This window comes from Aulonocara sp. 'chitande type north' Nkhata Bay, linkage group LG5 (genome assembly GCF_057382095.1).
Source record: "Aulonocara sp. 'chitande type north' Nkhata Bay isolate Kocher_YH1m ecotype deep benthic linkage group LG5, A_spYH_male_GT1.1, whole genome shotgun sequence".
In the NCBI taxonomy this organism is placed as follows: domain Eukaryota; kingdom Metazoa; phylum Chordata; class Actinopteri; order Cichliformes; family Cichlidae; genus Aulonocara; species Aulonocara sp. 'chitande type north' Nkhata Bay.
Window position 1 is genome coordinate 17108667 of NC_141348.1, and position 22363 is coordinate 17131029.

Sequence of the window (22363 nt, forward strand, 5' to 3'; positions counted from 1 at the left end):
TCATTCTCTCCCCTGCCTCTCCTGTTGCTACTTCAATCATTAAACTGATCAATGATCAGCTGATCGGCTTTTCTCTCTTGTTTATCGCCCACTTTGCGCCAGAAAGAGGAAACCAGCAGATGTTGCGCTAAACAACAGCAGCACGTTTAAGCTTGATCAGCTGTTGTTAGAATGTATTTAATATTAATTTCTAGTATCAGCTGATGTTTGCTGGAGCCACAGCTGTAAAGCTGCTGGTCATGATGTCGGTTTGGATATGTGGTGAGAGGGAAACATGAAGATGAAACCAGGAGATGTCCTTACTGAATCATCAGAGCTGAACAGGTGATGGAGAAACAGGTTTACCTTTTAGGTCACATGAATGAGTTGAAGGGAAGTTATGAACTGTTTCTGAGAGACAAATAACACCAGGATCCTTTTTTATGTAGCTGACAGCTGGTAACTGTGCAGGGGCGGGTCTAGCAAAGTTTTGCCAGGGGGCCAGGTAGGGCATTAACAGGGAAAGGTGGGCACAAAGAAATACTTTTCTTTCTTATTCTCATTTAAAATACCTAGTTTTTATTAAATAATTATCTAAATCTTACAACCAAAGTTTTTATCTGACGTAAAATGTATAGAAATCATACATATACCAACAAGACTGTACATCACTGTCACAACAGGGTTTGTTTTCAGTCAAAGTCTTTATGGCTTTACTACCTGGTGGGTCGGTCTGTAGTAAAAATGCCCAATTTTTTTGTCCCAGTCCAGCCCTGCAGGTTAATACTGGCAGTGTCACCATGCCAGCTGACTGTATTTCATCATCAGCCAGTGTTGTTCTTTATCAATATTACCAAAGTTTACAATAAGGCAGCATAGAAAGTATTTACTTGCTTTCAGGTTTTATTCAAATGTTAGTCTTTTCAGTTGTTTCCCCACTTTTTTCCTGTTTCAAAATCAAACACCAGTTTGTGAGAAGATTATCTTCTTTTTTTAACAGGCAGATAAAGTTTTGCATTGGCATTGGCTAATTTGTCAATTGTTTGTTACAAATGTTCGTATTTTAATTTTCAAAAATGTTTTTGCCCAAAACATATGTGCACTATATGTCAGTAAAAATACTATGCAAATATTGTTGTCCTTGAATGCTGAGTAAACACTGACAAAGCACTGATTGTATCTCTTGTACTTTATCAACGCAGTATCTAAAAACTTTGCACCGTAGTGGTTAAAATCTCATTCTAATAAGAGTTAAAAGTGCATTTGGTTATTAGGTTTATAGGATTATTGAATTATGGTTAAGGGTTGGTAGAATTTTTTTTTTAAACATTATCTGCCAATTAAATCTGCCACCCTTCTCCAAATCTGTGCCCCTACCTGGCCCCCCCAACAAAAATTTTCTAGACACGCCACTGAACATGCCAGGTTCACTGTCTTCACCAGGGGTGCCCAATCCCGGTCCTCGAGAGCTACCGTCCTGCAGCTTTTAGATGCATCCCTACTCCAACACAGCTGAATCAAATGGTTTGATTACCTCTTCAGCATGCCATCGTGTTTGGCAAAGGCCTGATAACAAGCCATTCATTTGATTCAGCTGTGTTGGAGTAGGGATGCATCTAAAAGCTGCAGGACGGTAGCTCTCGAGGACTGGGATTGGGCAGCCCTGGTCTTCACCGTCAGAGTCACTTTCCGTGCCGTGCGGCTCCTCGGAAATGATGCCGGCTTTTGCGAAAGCTCGAACAACAGTGCCAGCAGACATGTTAGCCCAAGCATCTACAATCCATTGGCAAATTGTGGCGTAACTCGCCCGGCGCTGCCTTCCACTCTTGGTGAAACTGTGGTCTCCATCGGTCATCCATCGCTCCCAGGCCGCTCGCTCGCAGCCTTACTTTGAACGGGCGGTTCACACCGATGTCCAGCGGTTGGAGTTCCTTTGTCAGGCCTCCCGGAATGACAGCAAGCTCACAGTTCATTTGCTTCACAAGTTTTTTCACATCGGCTGTGAGATGGGCACGCATAGAGTCACAGATCAACAGCGATGGTGATGCGTGGAAAAAACCACCTGGTCTCCTTACATACACCTCCCTCAGCCAGTCTTTCATCATTTCCTCATCCATCCAGCCCTTTTCATTTGCCTTAATGATGATTTCTGCTGGAAACTTCTCTTTAGGCAAAGTCTTTCTCTTAAAAATCACCATAGGCGGCAGTTTCTGTCCATTAGCATGGCAGCCAAGCACAACAGTAAAAGAAGACTTTTCATACCCCGTTGTGCGTATCGCTACCGTGCTGGTCCCCTTCTTCTCCACAGTGTGACTCACCGGGATGTCAAAAGTGAGCGGGACCTCGTCCATGTTTGTGATGTGGCTGGGCTGGATGTTTTTGTCGCCGATGTGTTTGCTGCAGTAGGAGCGGAAGATGGCCAGCTTTTCATTATAATCCGCTGGAAGTTGCTGCGCTACCGTAGTCCTGGTCCGGATGGAAAAATGGCACAGTTTCATAAAAAGTGAAAGTGAAACTGCTTTTAGCCGAATGGTGACCGTCGAAACGCTTCTCCCGCTCGCTCTTTGCTCGATGATCCACCGCTCGAGTCTTTCCTCCAACTCGAGCCACCTCGCCTTATGTCCGCGGAAACTCAGCTGCGTTTTCTTGACCTGCCGGAGCTTGTTTTCCAGCTTCCTCCATTTGCGAACCATCGATTCGTTAATCTTAAATTCTCTCGCCGCTGCTCGATTTCCATGTTCCTCCGCGTAGCTGATGGCCTTCAGTTTAAACTGTGCTTCATAAGCGTGTCTCTTTGCCATTTTCAGGGTTGTTAAAACAACGATGTCCTGCATAATGCACATACCTGTTCTTTTATACAGGTATGTGCGATTGTCCCGGTATATACGATCAACGCCCACACTTCACCCTTTAACGTTCTCATGGTGTTCTCTACTACGTCCTCCTTACAACACATAGGGCGCACCGCGCTATAGGGCGCGCCGCACTTTTTGAAGAAAATCTAAGACTTTTAAGTGCGCCTTATGGTCGTGAAAATACGGTAAGCGATCACTAGCAGCCGAACATCAAACAACTGCGACAACGCGAGATATGGTTCACTGGCTAATATTTTACTAATCCAAAGGCAAGGCCAACTCGACATCCATCGTACATCCTGTGTAAAGCTCTCTTACCAACTGAAAGCCAGTCCACAATATACTCTTTACACCCTCATGCTTTGTATCATTCCCTTTGCCTTCCTCTTTCTGTGTCTCCTCATTTTTGCCATGATGTTTGTAGTAAGAATACTAAGCTAAATTCTTCTTATAGCTGGCTGAAGACCCAGAGATTGTGGGCTTGTGAATGGTTTTCAGTTAGAGAGCACACAGAGACAGATCAGCCTAGGGTTACCTTGCCTCTTGGCCTATGGCAACTGGAATAAGCCCCCTTCCACTCTGAATTGGATAAATGGAAGAAGATGGATGGATTTTACTTTACTTTGTGTTTGTTTTTGTACTTTGTTAAGGTAACTAGTGCCATACCTCATGAATTACCAAGCAGAGGAACACAATGTGCTACATGAAATGAGCAATTTGGAGGACATATCAGATGATGTATATTTGCTTGCTAATGAGCACTACGGGGGGACTTCCAATTACACCCCCCCTCCAACTGTGGCCACCTCCAGAGAAATGGTACTAAGGAGGGAAACTTGCTGACTCAAGCCAAGTAAGATTCTTCAGCCATGCTTGAAAACCTGTTCGTTAGATTTCCTGGCAACATCTTGATGGATGCTCTGACAGTTTTTATTTCATCTTAAGTCCACTTAAATTCAAAACAAATCTGCAATGTCAAAAGTATTTTACTTTTTGAATACTCTGACTAAAGAGAAAAGATTTAAAATGGTAATAGAAACAACAAGACATGCACAGAAGGGTTAATTATTTGTACAGTAGAGCAGGTGGTATTGGAAAGTGTTAAGCAAAGTCATACTGTAAATTGGACTGATAATGTCCATGTGGTCTGGGGATTACTGCTGCTAGCCCCATAATCCCACCCCTCCCCTCACACACACACACACATACACACTTGGAACAAGGTGTGCAAATGCCAGTCTCCTGACTTGGAGCCATTGAAGCTCTAATGTTGTTGGCATAATGGTCACATTAGTATGTTTGCCTCACCTGAACTCAGCCACTAAGGCGTGTAGCCCAGCTTTCATGTTTACTTGGGGATGTGCAGATAACTCATTGACGGGAAGGAATGGATCTGAATTAGTCTGTCATTATACCGCAAAGCCAGCTGCAAAAATATGAGTCACATTATGTCTGACTGCTGCTGATGGCCTGGCCAGTAAATATGGACTTTGCTGCTTTAAGCTTTCATGTTGCAGACTGTATATCATTGGGGTGTCTGTCACTCAAATCCTTTTACTTAAAAGGTACTGAGACATACAGTGAGAGTCAGAGTCTTTGGTCTGCCTTCAATAACGTGAATATTATTGCTCTTGAAACACGAGCTTCCCTTACATCATCACTGCTTGCCCATATTAGTTTGTTTCTTTATTAGTCCCTCACCCGTGTGTGTGTGTGTGTGTGTGTGTGTGTGTGTATGTGTGTGGGGGGGGAGTCTCCAAGTGTTTAATTAAAAGCAAATGGAAGCCGTACACTGAAGGGTGCCACAGATTGCAGCCATATGCTTCCCGCGCTGTGCCGTATTCAAGATAGCGGATGGTGGGGAGATAATCCTCGAGTGGTTTGGATGCTTCCAGTTGTGACAGTCATATTGTCAGCCAAGCGTGTAATTTAGAGCCATGAGCGGTTAGGTGTCTTCGCTGTACAAAGAAGTTACAGTCTGGTGATAGTCGAACTAGGTGTCAGGAAGAAGAGGTTTAATCGTTTCGTGATCATGACTGACATTGTCAGTGTTGAACAATAATGTTCTCCAGATCATGTGGATGAAAAGCATTTCTATTTACCCTCTTATTTTGTTTGAGCAGGTGTACATTTCAGTTATTACATACAAACTTAGATTAATAACATCTGGGGCTACAAATGCCCTGTTTGAAAAGGAGTACAAATTTCTGTCTAATCCCAGCTCTACTCTTCTTTTTTTTGTCTGCCACACAGTAAATTTACAAAATGCTCGATAAAGGTTTGACAAGAATAAAAAAAAAGCCCTTGTAATACATGCATCCTAGTAGTCCTCATGTTGTATTTGTGCCTTGAAAGCCACTTCATTTAGAAAATGCAACAGTTTCATTAACAGCCAGACGTGCGCGCGCGCGTGTGTGTGTGTGTGTGTGTGTGTGTGTGTGTGTGTGTGTGTGTGTGTGTGTGTGTGTGTGTGAAGGCTCAGATGCATGGGTTGAAACAGTTGGAGTTGTTTTAGGAGACTCTAAAAGCTGTAATTACCGGTCCTTAAGAGCAGAATGGCTGCAAATTACAGCTGCACTCTGAGCAAACTAAAATAGCTTGATTCAGTTATTTACAAATGAAGAATGCCAACGTGCTATCGCACATGCACACGCAACCAGCTCGCTATCGCTGGCACGCAAGTAGATACAAACTCCAACGCATATACACATACGCACACATGTTCACTGGCCTTGCTGAATAGAAGACGCGTGACAAGTCTGACTGAGGCCTTACCAGCCAGCTACTCTCCTACAGCTCTATCATGTGTGTTCAATTAGTGTGGAAAGAATGCATAAATACAGTTATCACTGTGCCAAAAATCACTTTCTCAAGTGACTGAAAATCACCCGTGGCAGATCTTCAAGTTTAGAAGATTTGTTATGTTGTTCGGGAAGTTTTTTTTCTTGTCCAGTGGATTGTGAATCCCCGTATTCTGAGACCGTAGTAGCTTTTAAACAGATCAGCCACATTAAAACCACCTGCCTGTCCCCTTCATGCCACAGCTCTGGATTAGTTAGGACTTTTTGGGTTGGCCTGTGGTGTGTTGTAATACTCAGAATTAGGATTTAGTGAGTCTGGACACCACATCAGTGCTCTGTGGACTCCTGTTCCCCTGGGCATTTATTAGTGGTTTTAGCAATATAGTGTGAGAGACCGTCGCGATGGTGGGGGAGGCCACTGCTGATGCATACTGTCTTTTCTATGATTATTCTACAGCACATTTCTACCCTGATCTATGACTCTCGCAGTCGTTTCTGTTTAGCCTCACTCTCCTGTGTGACAGGGTCACTTCTCTCACAAAGTGGATGTGCTAATATCATGTGACAGTAACCCTGCTGTCCATCTGTCTTTTCTCTGCTCTACTCACCAAGAAAACATGGCTACCACACCCAAATTGAATTATCTCCAACAAGTTCCTTGCTCCTCTAATTTAAGGAGCTCCAAAGTGTCACAGGCCAGCATTAGACTTGTAGACCTTGACTAAACCCGCTAATCTCAGACTTCATTCTCACCCACTTAAGGCTGTGTGACCTTTGTCCTTTCCACTGGCTTCAAGTGTGGCTGGTCAAGACTTTATACCCGGATTGCCTTCACTTCTCAAACTAATTCCTTGTGCTAATAGACTTGACAGCAAGTTTTTAAAGAGCGCTGTAAATAGGACTCATGACACGCACTGTATTATTAATTAGAGCCCATAAAAGGCCTCTGTGGGGGCCGTCATTAGGCCTTATTGTTGTCATTCAGCCACAGTGAGACAAAATAATCTTTCATTTTCAGTGTTTGCTTAGTATGACACGTGGCGCAGTGAAATGCTGCCAGGTTTGGATTAATCTGCAGATCCAACAGCTCGGAGGGGAACCCCGCCATAATGGAGAACAGCATGCTGGGTATTTTAGTGCTGCACTGCCAATGAGTTCATGGTATCGGCTCACTCTACCCGTTTTCACCACTGTGACTCATTAAGAAGCATAATTCCCAGGAGGGATCCCATCTGCATGCCACCTGTAGGAAGTTCCCTCTGAAAGCAACACTTAATGCATCCTGCATCAACACAATTTAAACTCAATGCTTGTGTTCATCTCTTCACTGCCCTTTCTCTCTTCATTTTCCTATTACCCACATCTTTTTCTGTCTCTGTTTAGCCCAGATGATGGATAGACTGATTAGGCCTTCAGCTGTATCTGAAGCATAGGTGGTCTTGGAGCTAGGAAAGCCCCTTTTCAGACAAACACTGCCGCTTTCTACGCACTGCATGTAAATGGCAGTTGGCGAAATAAATACTAGCTGATGAGCTCGCTCCACCAGTGGGACGAGACCATGAAGGGGAAGGCAGTCCAGAGTGGTTCACCGCAAAATGTGCTTTTTAAACTATCCTCTAAATGTGTAGTCTGGTGGCAAGTCTCTGCCGACATTGCAGATTTTATCGCAGAAATGGCCGATCTGGACGACCTCAGGTGTAAACTGGATACAAGATTCAGGGTTCTTTATCATCATTATAAAAGAAAAATACAATGACATTAGATTAGCAAATATAAAAATAAGTTGAATAAACGTTAAATAGAAATACATTTTTCATTTAATTAATGCAGACACAACATCCATCAAAATTTTCTACTATGCAATACATTCACTGCCATTGTATGCATTAAAAGAAAGTCGATTACTGCACATTAAAAGTCCATCAATGTGCTTGACTATGAACAACAAACTATGTGGGGGGTTTTTTATTGTTAATGACCTTATTGCAAGGACAGAGCAAGCAAGTGTTACAACTGCAGTCTGACACTATTTGTAAAGTGAAAAGCTTCTTGTACACAGTTGTTGAGCAGGTTTTGTTAACACGAACTGAAGCTGTCCTTCGGTAAAGCGAGAGACTGGTATCGGTATGACCTGCTAATTCCCCTGTCATCCGCTCCTCATTCTCTTCCACTTAGAAAAAGTAGATAATCTTCACACACAATGGTCAGTTTAATCAGGTGGAATGTTTTTTGTTCAGGCCATGCACTAAAAAGCATTGTGTCATTTAACCTCCTACGACCCGAATTCTTCCACGGCATGCATTTTTAATTTCTCTTTGATATTTGGGCTGATTGGGGCCCGATGAATGTAAAAACAAAGAAGTACCGGATTTTTTTTTTTTGCCCAATATTTGTTTCTAAGATAAATGAGAGCCACAAATGAGGATATTCGTTTAAAATTTCAATAGAACAGTAGCAGTATAATGTCCTCGTAAGTGGATATCAGGCCCTTGTAGAGCAAAATTGAGGATTTGGTTCTAAATAACCAAGAATGCGATGTCCACATATGTGGACGGAGGGTCCTAGGAGGTTAATAAATCTACCCACATGACTCAGACAGAACAAACCTGGAGAAACCAGCTTGTCCCAAAATCTTGAGACTTATAAAACAATGATTCATTTAATCTGTAACACATGCAGCTGTGTTCACTCTACTCTGACTTGCAGTACTGTCTGTGAGCTCAGTGTTGCCAGGCAGAGTGATGGCTGAACGATGGCCCTCATTTCACCCCTTCTTCAATTTGCATTGTTGCTCTGCTGGAGGAGGATTTACTTAATAGTTAATGCTTAAGTGTAAACCATGAAAAGCTTTCTCTTCTTTTTTCCCCATTAGATACGTAATATGAATAAGACGGATGTATGTGAATTAACCATTTTGAATTTCAATGAAGTTATAGGCAAAAACACCACGGTCAAAACATCAAAAGAGGCACACTGTATCGCTAAGTGGCCAAGCTACGTTTTGAACTCCACACATCTCAGAAACAATCAGACACAGAGGAAACAGTTGCAAGTGGAGAATTTGACATGTGCTGATGAACAGTGAATTCTCTCTGATCAATGGGTCAAAAATGTCTGAAATATTTATTTACTAATTAACTATAATGACAATAAATGATAATAGATATGTAAAGCCTTTATTTACCTCAATTTAAGCATCTATGAAAACCAGATTTAGTTCATTTGTCCTGTTTGCTCTGGGCTACAGTAACTGCACTGGGTTGGTGTGCATGCTCCGTCGAGTTACTGCCTCCCAGCAGAAAGCTAATATCGCCACCTGCTGACGTGAATATTTCAAAATAGCTCTGCAAGTAAGAAATGTTAACAAAGATTGCTCCAATTAGTTGTTTAATTACTCCTCCCTCGTTGTTATCAAAGCACAGCATGGTATCGTTTCAGAATGATCAGCCCAGCCAGGATACTGCCAATCACAACGTGGACCACCAGAGTGCTGAACTGTGGGCAGAGTGTTATTAACAGCTAATGAAGACCCCGTGGCTGCTAGCAGCTGTTGGTTTGTGATAAGGAAGAAGACACTTGTTATGTACATCATCATAACCAGCCATACACAGCCACTCAAAGAGCCCAACGGAGGTGAGGAAAACTCACAGGCCAGGAATTCAATTTGATTTGCTCTGCCTGCAATAATAAGAACAAGGACAGTGATGAAAATGTATGAATAAAAAATGAAATCTTGCCCAATAAAATGTGTAGAAGGTTATTCTGATTTTTTTCTGTTCAAAACGGGTTAGAAATACTAATAATAATAAAATCAACATATCATATTTATATCATGTTAAAAAGAGTAGTTGCTCGCTCTGTGCTTTTGGTTGTTGCTGTGTTAGCTAATTCATCTGTAATTTTTTTTTAATGACAATGTCAATGGATCAGTGGCCGCCAAATTTAATATCAGTCACATAAAATATTTAGGGAAATTAGCTCAGTCGGGCAGATTCACCACTGGTTTTAAACAGCTTCAGGTTCTGATGAAGAGTCACAAAACATTGTGACATGTTAGATTTTTATTAGGACTATTAACAAAATCCATTATGGAGGTCACATCATATAAACGGACATCACAACCTGTGTTGTTCTTAAAACTTCTCACTAAAGCTAAAAGGAACCAAAGGAAGAAGGATGCATCCAAATCAATAAAAGTCCTTATGGCTGTAAACTAATAAGCATGGAGAGCCACGAGTGCCAAAATGAATTCAATAAATATGTCATCAAATAATCCATCTAATGTGTTATTAATTAATAAAAAATGGAAATAATTATTTTATTAACTATATAATACATTCATTAAATGTCAATTCATTTCATTTATAGCATTGAATAAATTATGTGTTTTTCATTTCCAGTTTTAATTATTTATTTTTAATGAATTAGTGTAATAAATGTGCATGTGATGTAGTAGATCAGTAATACAGAAAGAGCTATTTGTTTAACCTGGGCTGATTCAGGGACTAAAAGAATGTCTAATGTAAAAACAAATAAATTAAGTAATTAATTAATTAATATAAATCCTTCAATCATGAAGCCTCATTTCTTGAAACGGGATCTCATATCATATCATATCAAATTTATTTGTATCGCACATTTAAAGACCAAAGTACACTAAAGTGCTTTCCAGTAAAACCATGATACAGATAAAATCACAATATAAAATCTAAATTACAGATATAAAGTAATTACATAATATAAATGCAGAGCCAGATGAAAATTACACTAATTCGCCTTGAATGCCAGGTTAAACACGTACGTTTTTAGACATGATTTAAAAGATTGAATAGAATCTGATGCCCGAATGTCAAGAGGAAGATTATTCCATAATTTGGGTGCGGCAGCACAGGCACGGTGTCCTCTGGTCTTCAGCCGAGACCTAGGTTGCACTAAGAGCAGTTGACCCGATGATCTTAGTGCTTTCTTAGGCGAACAGACAGAGGAGATCCCCAAAGTAATCAGGTGCCATATTATTTAGGATTTTATAAGTAAACAATTAGATTCATACCTTCTAGTGCCAGTTAAGAGACATGCTGCAGCATTTTGGACCAACTGCAATCGATGAAGGAGGGAAGATTGGAGGCCCAAGTAAAGAGAGTTACAATAATCTAGTCTTGAAGTGATGAATGCATGAATAAGTTTCTCTTGATCTTTACGTGGCATATAAAGTTTAGAAAAATCACAGACATACAGTATGAATAGCAACATGTCGATCACAAACCCTGGAGCATATCCTGTTTTATCATGTATTTTACTCAACATGGAACCATAATTGACATTTTAACAACTTACACATTTGACCAACAGACGAAAGATCCCCAATCTAACCCCAGAATAAGACAAATATACCTAGGGTTGTGTCAGGAAGGGCATCCATCATTCAAATCTGCCAAATTAAGTATGGGGAGCTACTAACTGTGGCGACCACTTGTGAATAAGGGAACAGCCAAAATGAGGTTGGTGTTTTATAATAGACTTCTATAAATTGCGACCAAAGGAAGGTTTTTTTTTTCAGACCAGGAGGTCATGTCCATCTTGGTTATAAAGCATGTGGTCAAAAGTATCATGCATAAAAATGCCTCAATTCTTGATCTGTTGGTGGCAGCAGAGCCACGTGTGAAAACAATCTGATCACTGTCTTCAATCAGAAACAGAAAAAAAGGACAAAACATATAAGAAAAGGACAAAATAGTCTGGATGCTATTATGCTTGCTGCACTTAACACACTGCCATAACACCAAGAGCTGTTGCTGTATATGGCTCTTCTTTCTTCAAAAAAAACAAACAAACAAACTACTTTTATCCTAATTGTCTCCTATTGTCAAAGCAGCTGAAGTTTCTTTTTTAACAAAATAGTCCCTTTGAGGTTATATTATATATACTCTGAGGTGTACAAACCCAGCCAAGCCTGATAGCAAGTTTGCCACAAATTGACATGTCTAAAGAAAACCGTGGAAACAAAATCACGGCATCACAGGTATCCTTTTATCCACACCTGACTAGGTGTGGTCAATTAGCAACAGCTGAACCTAGTGATGGGCAGATGAAGCCCCATGAAGCACTGAAGCTTTTCATCCAATTGGTTCACCCCAACGCGAAGCTTCATGAAGCTTCATTTGCTCTAGCAGGACACCTACTGGACGTAAAAATAATAGCTGGCATGAATTTGAAGAGTGTGGCATTTTGCACACAGCCTGTAAATGTCAACAACAAAAGGAGTGTGTAAAACATGTATATTGTAGTGATGGCAGTATACTGTGTATATTTATAGTGGCAGTATGGGAAATGATTATTTGGAAATGCTTGAAATGGAAATGATCATTTACTGTGAGGTGAGGTGTGGTTGGGGTGTGGACAGTGGTTGTGCTTTTGTAACGTTGAGGTATGGACAGCTACACACTGAGGCTTTGAGCCTCAGTCCTGCCTGTTCACATTTTATTCTGTAAAAACTAAATTTTCACTGCTTTTATGACCTTTTTAGTGGGGAGAACATAGCTAGGATTTAATGATTTAACAAATCTTTTGAATCCTTTGTCCTCCACAATGCTAAATGGCTGGGAGTCCTCAATCACCATGCTGACCAGGTCTTCATCTATTTGAGATTGTTCTCCTGAGGAAAGACAATAAAGATAAAGCACAAATATAAATATCACATACGTAACTTATAACAGTTGTATAATATTGTTATATCATTTAGTAACATTACTGCATGCTATATTATCATGGCATTTGATGGCTCACCTGGTCTTGCTCCACAATCGGTGTCCCCCTTATTCTCATGCAAAGCTCTGTAGTGCCTAAGCATGGATGAGGTGTTGTTGTTATATCCCAGCTCCCTGGCACATAGCAAACACTTCACCTTGTACAAAAGTCAAGACAGCTCAACATAAATTGTATTGCACCATCAGTATCATGAAAATACATCTTCTGTAGAAATTTACATACCTTGTTGGGAGGAATAAGATCAAAATGTTCCCACACAGGGGAGGACATCCTCCTCTTCTTAGCTGGCTCCATTCTCTCCTGACTTTCCTCACTCTCATAAACCTCCAAACGGTCTCCAAACTCTCACTAACCGCAACTCTCCATCAAACACCCACATTTTTGAATGAAGTCTGAGGAGTTTATATCGCTGTCATATCTCGCGGCAAAGTTCGAACCACTTCATGAACCAGTCACGTGGTACAGCCGGGCAGCGAGGCTTCGGACGTCATCATTTTCAGCTCCTCCCATAAATGAAGCAAGCCTCGATACGCGCTTCGCGGAAACGCCCCCTCCATTACTCGACACACGCTCCGAAGCCTCGATACAGAACGTCCCATCACTAGCTGAACCCACTGAAGAGATTAGGGGCTGCAGAGGGACGTAACAGTGACCAACAGAACAAAACATGTTTGAACATTATGTAAGACTTTGTGGTGCCTCATTGGACTGAGAAAAGTATTGGATGACTTATTGCTGGAGCCATGATACTATATTGCATAATAGCTGGATTGCACTGATGGCTTTTTTGGGGAGTTTGTTTGTTTTTTTGCAAGTTTAAATGAGAATTAAGAATTAATTAATTTATTGAGTGTATTCCTTTTTCAAATGTTCATAGACAGCCACAGTTCTTAGTCTACGTCTAAACTCTGCTGGCCTGATAATAATAGAGTTTATCTTTCCACGTGATTTAAATAAGAAGAATAAGAAGAAACAGGAACAGAGAGAAAAACATAAATCAAGCTACTGGCAATAGGACGAATCACTTATAAAAACATATGCAGCACCAGTGTTGTGTACAAATATGTACTGATAATGTCCTTGTGATGACACCAAGTTACTTTATTTCTGAAAAGTTAATAATAAGCAGGGTGAAACACTGAACTGTGTCCCCACTGTTAGGACATATGTGCTGTTAAGGTCCGTGTATCAAGAGAATGGAAACTTTGTTTCAGCAGCTGGTAAGATTTTTCCTATATTTGCGCCATAAAAGTTAATGTATTGTATGTACATGAATTGTAAATATGTACATGTGGATTTTAAATATAATTTAAATATTCTTTTCACGTTTCTGTTAAAATGTTTCGTGACAAATCTGTCACATTGCACATGTCTAATTTTATGCGTAATGCGGATAATTTTCTTTTTAAATTGTATTTATTTATTTTTTACAAAATCAGAGTGGCTTATTTTTAGTTCCTGAACTCAGGGGAGTTATCTAAACCACAGTTTCAGCTGAGTCACACTACTCTCTCAGTTATTAAACCATTTCGCTGGTACAGCTAACATGACACTGAGCTCAAATTTACATGATTACAATCTATGACTGAGGTGTGATCATGAAAAGATTCAAAAAAGGTGATTATTATTGTTTTTCTGTGAACTTTCAGACACAGCTAGAAATGAAACAGTTACAGTTTATGAATCAGACAGGGTAAACTTAAGTCTAATCTAATCTTTGTTTTATTCACAACTTGTGTTTAAAAAAAAATCAGTAAATCCAATTTTAAAATCTAGATTTTCTCACTCATTTAACCCTTGTGTGGTGTTCGTATTTTTGTTACTCAGCCAGTGTTCATGGGTCTGGTGGACCCGCTAGAGTTTTGGCTTTCCAAATTAACACTATCAAACAATTTTATGTTAAATTACTCAACAGATGTTTACTTCATCCCAATTACAAGACATATGAACAGCAAACATGGTTAATTTTTTCCCTTTACCTTTGTTAGATCACATTTATGAATTAATGTGCTTCTCGTTTTTCTTTTATATAAAATGTTATAAATAAATCAGTTATAATCAAGTGGAGTGAGTGGAAAGACACAACACATTTACACGTAAAAAAATAATTAATTGTTTAATTTTTCTGTTGAAAAAAACTGAACACGGGTCTCACAGACCCGAACACCATACAAGGGTTAAACATGTTTGAAATCTTTGTTAATACCCATTCTCCAAAAGTTTGACTGTGACTTTAAAAATATAGGCAGCATCTTTACAGGTGATAGTAAACACATTTATAAAAGTGATTCATCGGATTTCTCTCCTTTACTTCAGACCCATGGCAACGCTCTATTCCTCATCCTTGTTTTGGGATTAGGAGGAAGCTTTCAGGTCGGCTTCCATATCACTGGACTGAGTTCTCCTTCGCCGGTGAGACACGTCGCCTTTATCATTTCTTCTCCATTCTGTCTCGATTATCTGGATCACATTTAATAACAGTTTAGATCTATCTCCACAGTACATCCAGCGCTTCATCAACAGCAGCTGGTATGACAGATACGGAGAGCCTCCACATCCGCAGACGGTCACAATGATCTGGTCTCTTATTGTTTCCATGTTTGCTGTCGGGGGACTCTTCGGTGCCATCAGTGTCAAATTTATCTCAGACTTGCTGGGAAGGTGAGTATGAAGACAGATGTTGTACCAAGCTGTATAGCCTACGGAGACCTGAAGTCATGAGCTTTCCTTCTTCAGAAAAAAGGCAATGATCTGCAACAGCTTCATTGCTGTTCTTGCAGCAGGATTCATGCTGACAAGTAAAAATGTCAACTCTTTCGAAATGATCATTGTGGCAAGATTTCTGTTTGGTTACTCAGCAGGTAAGTTGCCATATTCTACAACCTCCTTATTAATATGTTTACACCACCTATACTCACCATGCTTGCTTTATGTGACCTGCAGGCTTGGGAATGAACACTCACTTAATATATCTTGGGGAGATTTCACCCAGAAAGATAAGAGGGATAGTGACTCTGACCTCAGCCACTTTTACGTCACTCGGGAAAGTGTCTGGACGGGCGTTTGGGTTGAGGTAAGCACCTGAAGTTGATATGAAAAAGAAAAATGGGCTTTAACCCATTGTCAAAAGCTACTGCAGCATATTATGACAATAGATTACAAATTAAACACAACATTTCATTTTGATTTTTCAGCGAGATCCTTGGCCGCGAGGACACGTGGGACATTCTCCTTAGTGTCGCTGCACTTTTCTCCTTTGTTCAGATTGTGATGTTGCCTTTTTTTCCTGAGACGCCAAGATATTTACTCATAGAGAAAGGTGATGATAAGGCATGCAAAAAAGGTTAGTAGCTTTGCGCAGTTTATGTATCAAACACGACCCCAGATGTTTATGAAAATGTGTTCTACAAACACATACTAGTTAAAGATAAATGATAGTCTTGTGAAATTACAAGTCAATCAGTCCCTGCGTGTTTTGTATTTGAGCAAAGTTGCACATTTTTCAGTTCTTATCCCCTCCGTGATTTGGGATTTTCTGGTTTCAGCTCTCCAGAGTCTGTGGGGCCAAGGTGACTACCAACAAGAAATGGATGAGATGTTGACTGAGCAGGCAGCCATTGAAGCAGCCCCACCAGTGAGCCTTCTGCAGCTGCTGAGAGACAGGACTGTCCGATGGCAGGTCATCACCATCTCCACCATCTACTGTTGCAACCAGCTGTCGGGCATGTCTACAGTATGAACAATACCATATAGTATTAGTATAATACCATATGATACAATATGATATATGATATAGGATTGCTAAATTGCAGAATGATACAACATTACAACAATTTTGTGACTTTTGGAGGTTCACGCACATGCATACATGACATATCTGTATAACTACAGATCAATATATCTATTGATATCTGTATATATGAGACTTCATTGTTCCTTCCATATCAAGTTTCTATCAACAGAATAGACTAAAATATAAATCAGATTTCATGCTGACTGTTTATAGCCTAATAGTGCCTCTTTTCTTCCCAGATTAGTACCTTTACTTATGACATCTTCCTGGAGGCAGGTATACCAAAGAAGAAGATCCGCTATATCACTCTCGGTCTTGGAGTGGCTGAAATTCTCACCTCGCTCACCTGTGTAAGCAAACACTCAGTCTGTGCCTGAGCTCATCTGTGTAAATGAGCATTTTAAGTGTATACATCCTTTCATTTCTACCATTAGAGACAATCTTCTTATGACAAGTCTGTCATTATTTTCTCCCTTCCTCAATTTCAGGGTCTTCTCATTGACCTCACAGGGAGAAGACCATTGCTGTTCGGCGGTTACGGTGTCATGTCTGCTTGCTGGATTTTTGTCACTGTCACACTCAACCTGAAGGTAAACCATTACCAGTGGTGGGCAACATAATATTAATAAAAGTAAAAGCAATGTAAAGAAAGCAAAACAAAAACAGTTGATTTGTTAAAGACAACAAATAGAATAGAATAGAATTCAACTTTATTGTCATTGCACATGCACAGGTACAGGGCAACGAAATGCAGTTTGCATCCATCCAGAAGTGCTTTAGTGATATAGATATATTACAATATATATTAGCAATAATATAGATATGTGAGTATATTACAGAAATGGGTCTATTATGGTATGTTATAATGTACACGGTATGAAGTATGTTGTGAATATTCTATAACTATAAGTATGTACAGGCTGTAGTGAGTACAAGCTATGTACAGGATATGAACAGGATATAAATATGAAAAACTATACAGAATATGAAATAAATAACTTTACAGAATCTGGGATATACAGCTATACAGAAATGGGAACTATGCAAGTTGTAAACAGCTGTAGGATTAAAGATTATCGAATGTACAGAATGATTATTTACACAGAGCTATACAGTAGTGCAGTTAAGATAAGTGAGGGTGTAGATAGTTTCTACAGAGGCTATATAAAGTGCTAGTGGTTGTGAGTGGTGGTTCAGTCCATGTTATTATTGTGTTTGAGGGTACAGTTGTCCATTGTGGGTGTGTGTATGTTCAGTCCATGAGTTTAACGTGGGTCAGATGTCAGGAGGCAGAGTTCAGGAGTCTGACAGCTGTGGGGAAGAAGCTGTTCCGGTACCTGGTGGTCTTAGTCCGGAGGCTCCTGTGGCGCCTCCCAGAGGGCAGGAGGGTGAAGAGTCCATGTGATGGGTGACTGGGGTCTTTGATGATTTTCCCAGCCCTTTTCAGACACCGCTTTCTGTAGATGTCTTTTATGGCAGGAAGTGGTGCTCCGGCGATGCGCTGGGCAGTTTTCACGACCCTCTGCAACGCCTTCCGGTCCGAGGCAGAGCAGTTCCCGTACCAGACTGTTATACAGTTGGTCAGGATGCTCTCGATGGTGCAGCGATAGAAGTTCACCAGGATGTCTGAGGACAGGTGGTTCTTCCTCAGAGTCCTCAAGAAGAAGAGGCGCTGGTGAGCCTTCTTGACCAGCTTGGAGCAGTTGGTCGTCCAGGTGAGATCCTCAGAGATGTGGACTCCCAGGAACTTGAAGCTGCTCACACGCTCCACAGCCGTCCCCTTAATGTGGATGGGTGGATGTGGGTCAGCATTCCTCCTGTAGTCCACGATGAGCTCCTTGGTCTTCTCGGTGTTAAGCAGCAGGTTGTTTCTGTCGCACCACTCAGCCAGACGATCCACCTCCTCCCTGTAGGCGGCCTCATTGTTGTCACTGATGAGGCCAATCACCGTGGTGTCATCTGCAAACTTAATGATGGTGTTGGAACCATCGGCAGGTCTGCAGTCGTGGGTGAAGAGGGAGTAGAGGAAAGGGCTCATCACACAGCCTTGTGGTACACCGGTGTTCATTGTGATGGTAGATGAGCAGCGGTTATCCAGCCGGACATGTTGGGGGCGGTTGGTCAGGAAGTCCAGTAACCATTTGCAGATGAGGGAACTGATACCCAGGTCTGTCAGTTTCCTGATGAGTTGTGAGGGGTGGATTGTATTGAATGCTGAACTGAAGTCTATAAACAGCATTCTGGCGTAGGTGTTGTTGTTGTCCAGGTGTGAGAGGACAGAGTGCATTGCGATGGAGACTGCATCCTCTGTGCTCCTGTTCCGGCGGTATGCGAATTGGTGGGGGTCCAGGGTGGGGGGGAGACAGGATTTGAAGTGTGCTAGGACCAGTCGCTCTAAGCACTTAGTGATGATGGGGGTGAGTGCTACTGGGCGGTAATCATTGAGGCAAGATGGGTTGGAGTTTTTAGGTATCGGGACGATGGAGGTGGATTTGAAGCAGGCCGGTACCACAGCGTGGGCCAAGGACAGATTGAATATGTCAGGTGTGTGAAGAGACTGAGGACCCAAGTGCAGGCAAACGGAGACGAGGGTGGATGATAACAAAAAACGAGCCTTTATGGACAGCTGAACAAAAACTACAAACAGGTGGAACAGAGAAAACTAAGCAAAACCTAAACTGGGAAAAACTATGCATAAACATATAACCTGAGGGTGGAAACCACAGGCCAGAAAAGAGAGACCAGGAAACGCGGGTAAAGCTGACGGAAGAAATACAGAAGCAACATGGAAGAAAACAAGCAGACGGACCAACAAGGGACAAAGGGAAGTACACACAATAAATACACACAAGGTAACGATGGAAATGCAAACAGGATGTTCCTTGAGTTGACTGTTGTTGTAATTTGGTGCAATATAAAAAAAATTGAATTGAATTAAATTGAATAGGAGGGAGATACAGCTGAACCTAATTAGAAGTGATGAGACAGGGAGGAAGCAAAACAGAATCCACTGACATAAAACACGGACTTTCAAAGTAAAACAGGAAATACATGAACACAGAGACCTGAAACGTTGGCACAGGAAGGCACAGAGTGGGCATAACACGGAACACAGGAGAGGCACATAAACAAAACCTAAAGACTGGAAAATCACAGATGACACCGTTTCTACTCGTCAAGATCAAGGATCAAGGAAGTTTTCTTTTCATTTGCAACACGTTTACATGAGGTGGAATGAAATTACGTACACACGGTCCCGGTTATCCATAGAAGGGAAAAGAAACAGAATAACGAAGAAACTAACAAATAGCAAGTAATGAAATAATACAATATAAGTAGAGTGCAACAACCTGAGTACCAGTATGGAGTGTAAATATAGAAATATAGGTATAAATATTTTAGCAGCAAGAGGGCATGATGACCAGCATTAATAAAGTGATGGTGTCAGTAAAGTATCAGTAGTATAACAGTTCTTGTCCATTTATGCATTGAGAAGTCTCACAGCTTCTGGAATGAAGCTGTTTCTGTCTAGTATTTTGCATTTAATGCTCCTCAGCCTCCTGCCTGAGGGGAGCAGGACAAAGAGTGTGTGTGCTTGGTGAGTGGGGTCCTTCATGATACAGGTAGGCCTCTTCCTGCATCTGGAGGTGTACATGTCTGTGACGGTTGGGACAACAACTGTCTGTGTAGCCTTCACTGGAAAGTACACTAGTAACAATATTGCCAATATGACTGAAGATGACCTGTTTCATAAAGGGGAAAATGTGTATAAGCTATCACTGCTGTGATGATAAAAGGCAGAAATATAGAAATTAATCTGATGCAAAATCAAATATATGCATTGAAAACTGTCTTTCACACAGGATTCCAGCTACTGGGTTCCATACATTACTGTGAGTTTGATGGTTGTCTTCATCGTGTTCTTTTGTGGAGGACCTGGTAAGGGTAAAGCACTTATACATACTGTATGTAGCTTAACGTTTTTAGTATCCAGTACATCACACCTGTAGCGGTTATGGAAAACGTGTCTATATGCAAAGATAACAAGGTCAATTCCCTGTTCTTTCTCTGATTCTCACAGGAGGAGCCACACCAACGCTCAACAGTGAGCTCTTCATTCAGTCTAATCGAATGGCATCACTCGTCCTCACAGGGCTGCAGCGGTGGTTTATGTTTGCAGTGATGGGCCTGGTCTTTCCATTCCTCATTGTACGTACGACCAAACTGAAAATAAGCAGCGCATTACACTATAACACCCACAGGGATCTATATGTTGTGCTGAAATTATGAATGTCGTTTCTTTCCCAGGATGCTCTCAGCTCGTACTTATTTGTGCTGTTTGCCTCTGCCTGCATGCTGGGTAGTCTTTATACCTTCTTCCTTTTGCCTGAGACTAAAGGCAAGACCCTGCTGGAGATCTCAGAGGAGTTTAAAGCCATCACTGTCTGTGGGAAATCCTTTGCAGAAGAAACGAGAACAGAGACCAGGTTGTGATGAGGACCACGTATAGCTACAGCAAAAAACATGAGGAAAAAAACAATTTTTCTTTCAGGACAAGATTGAATGACTGTGGAAAAAACGTGCTTTGCAAATAAATGACTCACAATGACATTAAACAATGTTACAATTCCCAAAATTTGGAATCTTTCCAACTTCAGTTTTTGCTTTTTAGTTGCTTCTGCTATTTTCTGTTTGTCCATAAATGGTGACTGTTGTGCAATCAGATCCTGTACGAAGTTTTTTCTTGGCCCACGTTTCTTTACAACTAACAACAACTAACCTGCATAATGGGCTTCCATTACAATTCTAAGATGCAGTATTAAGTAATCATCAGGTAATGGCATAATATCATTATGCAATTTTCCATATGCCCAAACACCAACATAAATACATATCCTAGTAATGAGAACATGCATAAAGTTCTTCTTTTATGCTCTTAAATGCCACTAGTTTAGCCAAAAGCAAAGTTGGAGAAAAGGAGTGCTTCAGAGAAAACGTCGTAGTGAAAGGAAGGCTCACTTTATGATGTTTCACTAAACCCCAAAGGTGCTCTGTTGGCCTGATCTGGTGACTGTCATGTTCAGTTTGAGATGATTCTGGAAACAACCATCAGAAGATGGGTACACTGATCGTAAAGGGATGGACATGGTCAGTACCATTTTGCAGGTAGGTTGTGGCATTAAAACAATGCTCTTTTGTTACTAAGGGATCCTGCCCATGTCCAAATGCACATTTCTATGTTGTTTACACCAGATTTTGAGCCTACTATCTGAATGTTGAAGCAGAAATCAAGACCAGGGTATTTCCTGTTCCAAGTTGACTGGAGTGGCACCCTGTGTGGTGTTTAAACTTCAGTATGTGTAGTGTGCATAGTGTTAAGCTCTTCCACATACCTTGGTTGAAATGAGTAGTTATTTGAGATGCTGTTGCTTGTTTATCAGCTTGAACAAGTCTGGCCATTCTCCTCTGATGTCTGGCACGAACAAGACCAAAGTCACTTAAATCACCTTTCTTCCATCTTGAGCTGTTGCTGATTAGATATTTGCCTTAACAAGTAATATAACTTGACAACACACCCCTTCACGTTTACACTGTGTCCCTTCCTGTTTGTGGAAGCTACACATGCTGATAAAACGAGAAGTGAGAGCAGTGGAGAGGATCGTAGGTGTTTCTTTTCCCTCCCTCCAGGACACCTATTGCACCCGCTTTAGACTTTTATTTTATTTTTAGCTTTTTATCTTTATGTTGTTTTAGTGTACACTGAGGGCCGTGGGAGCATTGCAATTTAAAATTCCTGTGGATGATCTGTACACGTTTTTTTTTTTTTTTAAATAAAGCTGACTTTGACTTTGATTACAGTGAGAGCAAAACTGTGAATACAGTGATGAAAATGGTCAGTACTTTCAAGAATGGTGTGTATATAGCTTTAATATTTAGATATATTATTAACAAATCGCACAATAACAGTGGCGTTGTTCACACTAATCTCCAAAATCTTTTGCTAAATAACTAAAGAATCTATTCATGTAATGAGCTGCAGCGTCTTGTTTCAATAGTCCATGATGGAGTATTTCATTAAAATCCAAATGGTAGTGGTAAATGGACTTGCCTCATTCACAAAAGCACTTTTTCTAAACTCTTGCTATTTATCATCTGATAGAAGCATTGGA

At 40.8% G+C, this 22363-nt stretch overlaps 2 protein-coding genes across 4 annotated transcripts; one reads left to right on the top strand and one right to left on the bottom strand.

Moving 5' to 3' along the window:
• Positions 1-11735: 11735 nt before the first annotated feature.
• Positions 11736-12869, bottom strand: LOC147330127 (uncharacterized). The gene is made up of 3 exons (XM_086294171.1): positions 12623-12869; positions 12419-12536; positions 11736-12287 (listed from the first exon to the last, which is right to left on the bottom strand). The coding sequence occupies exons 1-3, from the start codon at positions 12692-12694 to the stop codon at positions 12127-12129; spliced, it is 351 nt and encodes a 116-aa protein (XP_086150297.1). The 5' UTR covers positions 12695-12869; the 3' UTR covers positions 11736-12126.
• Positions 12870-13019: 150 nt separating this feature from the next.
• Positions 13020-20913, top strand: LOC147330128 (solute carrier family 2, facilitated glucose transporter member 9-like). 3 transcript variants are annotated; one of them, XM_086291690.1, is made up of 13 exons: positions 13020-13082; positions 13562-13620; positions 14717-14812; positions 14901-15061; positions 15137-15261; positions 15344-15473; positions 15595-15743; positions 15946-16133; positions 16433-16543; positions 16682-16783; positions 20057-20132; positions 20275-20402; positions 20502-20913. In XM_086291690.1, the coding sequence occupies exons 2-13, from the start codon at positions 13597-13599 to the stop codon at positions 20685-20687; spliced, it is 1476 nt and encodes a 491-aa protein (XP_086147816.1). In that variant the 5' UTR covers positions 13020-13082; positions 13562-13596; the 3' UTR covers positions 20688-20913. The 3 variants fall into 3 exon arrangements, with proteins under 3 accessions (XP_086147816.1, XP_086147817.1, XP_086147815.1); XM_086291691.1 differs by lacking the exon at positions 13020-13082 and having other exon boundaries at positions 13169-13620; positions 15946-16079; XM_086291689.1 differs by lacking the exon at positions 13020-13082 and having other exon boundaries at positions 13170-13620.
• The last annotated feature ends 1450 nt before the right edge of the window (positions 20914-22363 follow it).

Excerpts from the sequence above, each read along its gene's own strand:
- LOC147330127 (XM_086294171.1), bottom strand. The coding sequence starts at position 12,694 with ATGGAGCCAGCTAAGAAGAGGAGGATGTCCTCCCCTGTGTGGGAACAT. Across the intron at positions 12,537-12,622 it reads ATCTTATTCCTCCCAACAAG|GTGAAGTGTTTGCTATGTGC; the intron begins GTATGTAAATTT and ends CTTTTGTACAAG. Across the intron at positions 12,288-12,418 it reads CGATTGTGGAGCAAGACCAG|GAGAACAATCTCAAATAGAT; the intron begins GTGAGCCATCAA and ends GTCTTTCCTCAG.
- LOC147330128 (XM_086291690.1), top strand. The coding sequence starts at position 13,597 with ATGGAAACTTTGTTTCAGCAGCTG. Across the intron at positions 15,062-15,136 it reads ATCTCAGACTTGCTGGGAAG|AAAAAAGGCAATGATCTGCA; the intron begins GTGAGTATGAAG and ends TTCCTTCTTCAG. Across the intron at positions 15,474-15,594 it reads GGACGGGCGTTTGGGTTGAG|CGAGATCCTTGGCCGCGAGG; the intron begins GTAAGCACCTGA and ends TTGATTTTTCAG.